Source organism: Pteropus vampyrus, unplaced genomic scaffold (assembly GCF_000151845.1).
Source record: "Pteropus vampyrus isolate Shadow unplaced genomic scaffold, Pvam_2.0 Scaffold85, whole genome shotgun sequence".
In the NCBI taxonomy this organism is placed as follows: domain Eukaryota; kingdom Metazoa; phylum Chordata; class Mammalia; order Chiroptera; family Pteropodidae; genus Pteropus; species Pteropus vampyrus.
The window spans coordinates 351,857-359,961 of record NW_011888866.1 but is presented as its reverse complement, the minus strand read 5'-3'; the positions used below and the strand labels follow the sequence as shown (position 1 = coordinate 359,961).

The 8,105-nt window shown below is 47.2% G+C and overlaps 1 protein-coding gene across 5 annotated transcripts in view; it reads right to left on the bottom strand.

Annotated features, from left to right (window-relative positions):
• The window catches only part of PARP16 (poly(ADP-ribose) polymerase family member 16), a 21,683-nt gene extending 13,709 nt beyond the window's left edge, over nucleotides 1-7,974 (bottom strand). The window contains exons 1-2 of one of the 5 annotated variants that reach the window (XM_011363323.2): nucleotides 7,832-7,974; nucleotides 7,055-7,448 (exon numbers count right to left, since the gene is read on the bottom strand). In XM_011363323.2, the coding sequence (XP_011361625.1) occupies nucleotides 7,055-7,228 (174 nt within the window). In that variant the 5' untranslated portion in view covers nucleotides 7,229-7,448; nucleotides 7,832-7,974. Of the gene's footprint in view, nucleotides 1-7,054; nucleotides 7,803-7,831 lie in introns of those variants that run through there. The other 4 variants (XM_023532503.1, XM_023532504.1, XM_011363322.2 and 1 more) reach the window with 4 other exon arrangements.
• Nucleotides 7,975-8,105: the final 131 nt, after the last annotated feature.

Genomic DNA, 8,105 nt, shown 5'->3' with positions numbered 1-8,105 from the left:
CTTCTGCAGACCAGGCACACAAGTAGGGTTGCCTGATAAAATACAGTCTATCCAGTTAAATTTGAATTTCAGATAAATTTTTTAGTGTAAGTATAACCCATGCAATAAGTGGAGCATAATTACACTTTAAAAACTATTTGTTGCTTCTCTAAAATTCAAATGTAACTAGGTAGCTTCTATTTTACTTGCTAAATCTAGCAGCCCTGCCCTTAACAAGGCCCTTGGGAACCTGGTCCGGTCTCTGCCAAACAGTACCTCGGGTCACACACTTCTCACCTGCTCCCCCTATACCACTCCTCAACTGCCCTATGTCTTTCCTTATCTGTGCTTCTGCAGCTGCCCAGCATGACATTTCACTCAGTCTTCATGGCCAGCCTAAAGCCACCTCCTCTGTCCCTGACCATTGATGACCCCTGTACTCCCCTGTGCTCTATGCAGAATCCTATGTTGGTACTTAACTCTCTGGAGCCATCTCACATCTGGCTGGGACAAACGCTTCCTGAGGGCCAACTCCATCTTATGTATCCGGGAGCCCCAGCAGCCAGCCTAGAACTTGGCACAAATTTCAGAACAAGAAAGTAATGGCTACTATTAAGGCTTTATCATGTGCCAGGCACTGGGCTAAAAGCTGTGCAGCCAGCAGCTCATTTTATCCTCACAACAGCCTATTTTAAAGGGGAAGAAACTGAGGCTTGGAGGGGTTAAGCACCTTGCCTAGGGTCATGCAGCTCTTCAGTGGCAGGGATATGAAGCCAGGCAGCCTGACTCCAGGGTCTGTCTCTGTGATTCTCTCCTACCAAATCAATGGAGAAATTTATAATGGACGATTTCAGCCCAAAGGAGCAATTGCAGCAGAACTTCAAGAGGCTGCTTGGGAAGCCAATCAAGTATGTTTCTGGAGTTTCCCACCCACCCTCCCACATCCCAAAATACAACCAAGACAGCTACTGGTTGTGCCTAAGCCCTGCCAAAGGAAGGGAAAAAGATATATGTCATGTGCAATATGCAGCGGGGTCAGGAAAGAGAACACCCTCCAACCAGATGAGAGTTAAGAACCACAGCTCATGGCAGTGGAAAGCATTTACGAACAACTGTATTAAGGGGCATTAAGTGTTCAGAGGGAAGGAAGGCATTTCTGAGGGTTGGGGAGAAGGCAGAGAGGTTTTAGGGAGCAGGTAGGATGGGAGTGAGATGTGGAGGGACAGGGAGGATCTGAAAGGCAGAGAGAGAGCAGGAGTTTAGCAGAGAGGCAGTGAACAGAGCCTGTCCCAAGGTGTTCCCAGAGTCAAATGGGAACCCCAGGGCCAGACAGGTGATGAAAATGAGGAGGGAGTCTAAGAAAGCATGTGAAAACTGCACTTAGCTAGAGACCCCTGGCCTAGCAAAGGGCCCAGCTACCAAACCCCAATTCCAGGTGATTTCTGCCCAAGAGTGACTTCGATTCAGGCTGCAGAGCCTCAGATTTTTATTTATTTATTTATTTTTAAGAAATCAGCAAGCTTCAATTTTTACTTTCCCAACTTCTAAAAGTTTAGAGGAAAAAAACCTGTCACATTTTTGCAGCCTCTGCTCTAGGGAAAAATGATCCAGTTGGATAAGTGGCTGGGGGAGCCTGGGCAAGGCCTGAATGGTGGGCAGTGCTGGGTGGTCATAGGAGTTTAAGAAAGGAAGTCTCTCAAGAAAGAGGTGGTTTGGGTGACTCAGAGGTCAAGGGCAGAGAACTGGTAGGGGATGAGCAGAGGAGAAAGAAGACTGATAACCCTGGAGGGAGACAACTCAACCCCTTGCTGAGTCAAGCGGTAACAGGACAGCCCAGTGGACGCTTTGCAACCACCAACATCACAATCTCCTGGGGATGAGGCCCAGGAATCTGAAAACGGAAGTTGTCGCAGGTGATTCTTATCACCAGGAAAAGGTGGGGACACTCGGGTTTAGATGTTAAGCAATGTTGTCCTGGAAGGGCTGGCAGCAGGAAAGGAACGACATCTGAAAAATATCCTTGTCTAGGAAGACACCAGAAGTCATAATTACTAGACGTGGGCAGACAGGCTGGAAGGAAATGAACCAAAGGTATAGCAAAAGTCACCAGCCTCAGGACCAGACAAATAGAGTGATACCTGGAACATTGGGGTGGGAGGGATGAGTGGAGATGATTAGCTACCAAGATGAAGGCTGGAAGGTGGACACTGCAGTTACATACAGGTACACCTGGCTTTGCACAAACCTAAGGTATGAAAATCCAGAGTCATCAAAATAGATTAGGGGTGGGAGTCTACAATCTAGAATTCTTCACAAAAGGAGTCATCATGGGGACACTTTAAAGGAGTGATTCTCCATCCTGGCTTCATGGCAGCAACACCTGGGAGCTGGAGGGTGGTCTGCCACCAGTATGTATAGTGATTAGCTGATGTTGACAGAGATAATAGAACCTACATCACTGAGTTGTTAGAAAGATTAAGTGAGTTCCATGTAGAAACAGCTCAGAACAGTACTTATCAAGTAGTAAGGGTTATTAGTATTGTATAAGTGTTAGATACTGCTCACCAATCTAAGGAAGGGCCTGTATTTCTAGCGTGGTTGGAATGGGAGGAGGTGGTTTGTACTGTAAAGATGTATCCCACCTCTGGGTCCTCCACATCAGCATTCCATAGGTTGAAGAATCTTTCTAGCCACATATCCACTGACAGCCACATCACATCATATCTGTCTATATCTGTATATTTATATATCTGTACATTTACCCCCCCACTCTTCAGAAACCATCTTTGAGAGTAGGGAAATAAAAAGGTAATCTGAGAGACTGAGAATGCTGACTTGAGATATCAAGTGTGTACCTAAATGGACAATTATTGACTATCATTTCTTCACTACTGGCAGGTTGGTGCTCATGAAAATGACCAAATCAATAGGAAAAACTTAAAAAACATATTTTCTGCAAATAAGTAAAAAAAAAAAAAAAAATCCCAATGCCCAGGCTCCACCTCAGATCAATTAAATCAGAATCTCTAGGGGTGAAGCCCACAGAGCAGGAGGTGTTAAAGCTTCCCAGGTGATTCCAATGTGAATCCAGGCTGAGAATCTTGTAAAGAATGATCTCCTCAGTAAATGTTAATATTCAATTTCTAATCTGGAAATAAGCATCAGAAGCCTTCTTTAAAAAGGTCTGCTAGCCTTTGAGCCAGTAATTTCACCTTTTGGAATTTATAGCAGGAAAATAACTAGAGATATAAACAACGATTAATGTAGAACGATGTTTATCACAGTATTATTTGTGAGAGCAAATTTAAAATACTGTGAAGGAAACAGGAAGGACTCCTAAGTGCTGGGGGGTGAGGGCACAGAGTAAGATGAGGTTCCAGCTGTGTCTTAAAGGATGAGGGAGCGTTTGCCTAGGAAACAAGGCGGATAGCAATGTGGAGGGCAGGCCTGCCCCAGAGTTAGGACACAGAGGAGCTTATTCATATTTTTAACCCAGACAGTCTAGCTTGTCTACAGAGTGCAAGCCAGAGACCAGAACCAGGAGAGCCAATTAAGGCAGTTCAGGCCCTGAAACAGTAGATGGAAAGAGGGCGGGCTAGATGCAGATCTTGATTGGGTAGGTCTGGTGTGGGGCCTGGTAGTCTACATTTCTAAAGATCTCCCACGTGATGATGATGCTGGTCCTCAAACCCACTTGGAATAGTGAGGGGCTGGAATTAATACAAAGGAGCTATTTTCACCCCCCAGCCTAATGGAGAACCAGAGCACGGGGTTTCCTAGGGGAAAAATAAAACCTGAAGTTTGAGGGCCAATGGTCAAGGGTACAGGACATCCCAAGAATGCTACAGATTCTCTGACTTAATAAGCCCTTGTCCCAAGGAACAAGGCAGAAGCCCTCAGCCTAGACAATCAGCACATACCTACTATCATTCCTCAAATATCTGAGAAGTACCTCCCAGGCCAGGCACCGGGAATACAAAGAACTCCCAGTGTAAAATTGTAGAGCTGACTCACAATAGAAATATCCTCAAAACAAGGCACCTAAGAGATGATTTGGGACTTTGGGAGCTGTGACAGAATGAAACCAGAGCCGTGAGCTTGGCTGAGCAGGGGGTATTCTCAGGGAAGCAATCATCAATAAAGTAATTCAAGCCAGAGCTTGAATTTTTAGAAACTGCAACAGATGTGTTATAGGTGTGTAATGACACCTTGTAGTATGGGGTAAATTAATTTAAAATGGCTGAAAATGATAAACTACTCCACATTACTTCCAAGTGCTTTTAGCTCAGCCAATGAAAATGAGAGAATTTTTAACAGCTCCATACTTTCTTTAGGTAACCACAAAATGATCCAGAAGGACAAGTCCAGACCTCATTTCTTTTTCTTTCAAAGTGAATCACTGAGTCAAATACAGGTCCAGATGCCAAGTTCTTTGCTTTTTCATTTCTTCTGTAACTCATGTAAACGTGTGGCAAAACGAAACCTAAAGTGTGTTTATCTAAGAACGGCGCATGCTCCCACAGGTGGTGCCAAGCGCTGCCTGGTGAGTGGCCTTCTCCTGGGAAACTGCTCATTAAAGCCATGCCTACAGACAGCCAAGAATTTGTATGGCCTGGGCTAGTTTCCTTAACAATGGTACCATATAAGGAATATGGCAATAGAATGGGATAGTAAGAATCTGTTTTTCCAGTGGCCCTTGAAAGAAAGGGTGCATTACAGAACCAGCACAATGAACCCCATGTGAAGGACAGCCTGTCTTTATAGCAGAAGTGGCTATTTGGGGCTACCTCATGCTCTCCTAAAGGATAATAGGTATGGGATAAAGGGTGTACCCCGAACTGAGAGCACTGATACCTTTGGGGAGGAATGCAGGATAGCCTGAGCTCTATCAAAGGCACTTTTACTTGATTGATATCACTTGAATTTTTTATAACAAGAATATATTCAAACCTTACTTGCGTAATTAAAAATAAATTTTTAAAAAGCATGAACAAATCAAAACAATGCAATCTCTCGTTGCATTTATCCCATATGCATCAAACAAACCTGATTCTGTTTGCCAAGACCTTCCAGCAGGAAGAGAACGTACTGAGCATTCCAGCCCATTTGGATGTTTCTTAGTAAAAATTAATGAAGTGCATTGTAGGGTACCGTTTTGATAAGTTTGGTCCCTCAGACCCCAATCTCTCCTTCTGAACAGATCCCTCTCCTTCTGAAACCACAGGGGTCTTTCAGAAATGCATCCTAGATGGCACCAATGCCTTCCCTTGCCCAGGGATAAAATCTATACATCTTTGCAAGACATGCCCAGCTGTGCATGCTCTGGATGACCTCATCTTTTCCTGTTCCCCACAACACCCACACGAAAATACAGACTTGTCCTCAGTGAGCTCCTGGCTTTCCGCCCATTCCACTATTCCTCCTAGAATACCAGTTTCCTTCTCGCTGCTCCTTGAAATCCTCCATGTCCCCTAGGGGCTCAGCATGGCATCAGCCACCGCCCCTGGTTCATGTTCCCTAATCTCAGCCAAGGGCTAGGGTCTCTGCTTTAGGTTTCACATTGTATACAGGCATACCTCATTTTACTGTGCGTCACAGATGTTGCATTTTTTTTTTACAAACTGAAGGTAGGACCCTCCGCCAGCAAAAAGATTACAACTTGTTTTATCATTGAAACCAAACCCGGGATATCTCCAAGGTATGACTGTATAGGGCTTACCCCACAGTACAGCTAGTACACTGTTAACTTCCCCTTGGGTCTTTAATTCTGTATCCTCAGCACCTGGCCACAGCAGGCGCTCCATTAATATCTATTGACAAACTGAAGGAAGTTTCATCTCCAAGGCTCTAATGTCACAAACTTACAGAATTGAACATCTGAATTTGCAGAATCATGAGGGAAGTCAGTTGGCTTATCTTTCTCTGATCTTCCACTCCCTGTATGTTGAAACACCTGTGCACCGTGGTCTAGGCCTGAAATGCCCTCAACACATCCCTAGCCTGGTCTGCAATGGACCAGGTGAGAGCCAGGAGGCTGGACCTTTGTCTTCCAGCTTCCTGGGAGTAATAGCAAAGAGGGAACCCAACACTGACCACCTCATCAGAGATAATTCTAAAAATCTCCTTTAATCTGCCAATGTGGTTCATAACTATTGATTTTTTAATGTTGAACTCATTTTGCATTCCTGGGATAAACCCAACCTGTTGATGAGAAATTATTCTCTGTATACATTGCTAGATTCAGGACCCTAATATTTTATAGGAGATTTCTACATTTATACTCATGAGTAACACTGGCCTATAATTTTCTTGTTTCATCCTTACCAGATTTAGGATCAAGATTATATTAGCCTCTTTTTCAATATTCTAGAAGAATATTGAAATTGGAGTAACTTATTCCCTCAGTGATTGATAGAACTCACCAAGGAAACCAACTAAGCCCAGAGTTTTCTGAGTGAAAATCTTTAAATGTCTTTAATGACTGTAGACTATTTCTGTTTTCTAGTTCTTATAAAATTTTGAAACTAGATAATTCCAAACATTTGGATTACAAAGATAACTGCTATCTGGAATGCTGCCCCTGAGGTGAACTCTGCAAGAAATTAAGTGCCTTGTGAATCATCAGAAATAACAGCTCACATGTGTACTATATGTTACAATTTATAAGAGTGTTGCCCATGTATTACCTCACTATGAAGATCAGGTCTGAGTGGCTTTGGTTACTTTTGGTGTTGATTATTTACAAAGGGATGGGTAACTTCCTATTTGGCAGAGTCAGCTGATTTAGATCAACACCCTATTGCTGGCCTCGCTAGGAAATCTTGGGGGAGGCCTATGCAACTATTGAATTCCTCATTTCACTCCTGGGAGTCACCTGTCATTGACAAAAGGAAGCAGCCACAAAGTGCTTTGGGAGTGTTGACATTAGGTGTGGGGAGTGTTCTTAGCTCAGAAACCTTCACCAAGGCCCGGCAGGGAACAGAAAGTCTAAGGGCTGGCATTTTTATAACAGGGGTTCCACAGGCCACCTGGCTTGGGACTCTGTGGACAGCACCGGGAAAAAAAGCGCACTCACCAGGGCCTCAAAGTCCTTGCAGTCACCACGAGCATAGGACGCGGGAAAGGGTCGCAGCACGGAGTCACGCTTGTAGCTCTGCAGGGCCGAGGCAAAGAGGCTGCACCGGAGGTCGGCTGCCAGCTCGTCGCGGGCCACAGCCTCCCTGAGAGCCGACCTTCCTGTGGGTTGCATCCTGGGTCGCGGTGCGTTGCCGAGGGAGACGCGCCGGTTCAGGGGCTAGGGCCGAGCCTGCGGTCAGCGTAGGGCTGGCCCCAGGGACAAAGGGCCAGAGGGGGCCGGGGTCCCCAGACTTGAGGTCGAGCTAGGCAGAGGGATGAGATGACAGGGGTGAGAACATGCTCACAAGGTCTTCTGCAGGGGGCCTGGGCGGAAGGCTCGCTTCTCCGGCAGACTGGAGGGTGAAGGGGAGAAAGGACTGCGGGTCAGGGCGGAGGGTTGGGCCTGGGGATAATGGGGCCGCGCGGGTGGGGGTAGTCCCAGGCCTGAGGGAGGGGCTATGACATGGGATGAGAGGACAACGGCGGGAACGTGCTGACACGTGCCCTCTGCAGGGGCCCGGGGCGGTAGGCACCCCCGGGGGGACCGCAGACAGCACACTGCCCGCGCGCAAGGCGGCGGCGGCGCCGCCCGTGCCTTCCTGCCCCGCCTCCGGCCCGGCGCGGCCGAAGCCCCGGCGCTCCGCCGGCTGTCCTCCGCGCCGCCTGCGTTTCGCCAGCCGTGCACGTCCGCTCTCCGTGTCCTGCCTGCCAGAGAAGGTCGCGCGCCCCAGCCTACCTCCCCTCCCGGCGCCGCGTTCCTCACGTTGCTCCGCGCTCCTCCCAGCCAAATCGAGGGCTCGCCCCTTCCCGCGCCCGACCCTATTCGAGTGCAGGTTGTGCCCACCTATCAGAACGCGAATGGTCTGCAGCTGCTAGGTGTGCGGGCGGGCGGGGCGGAGTCGCTTTCGCCCCTGCGTGTCAGTCTCACAGAAGAACCGAGTAGAAACTGACCCAGGCGCCGCTCTGACCTGCCCTTGGACTTGCCTTTGTCCCAGCTGCGCCAGTTGAAA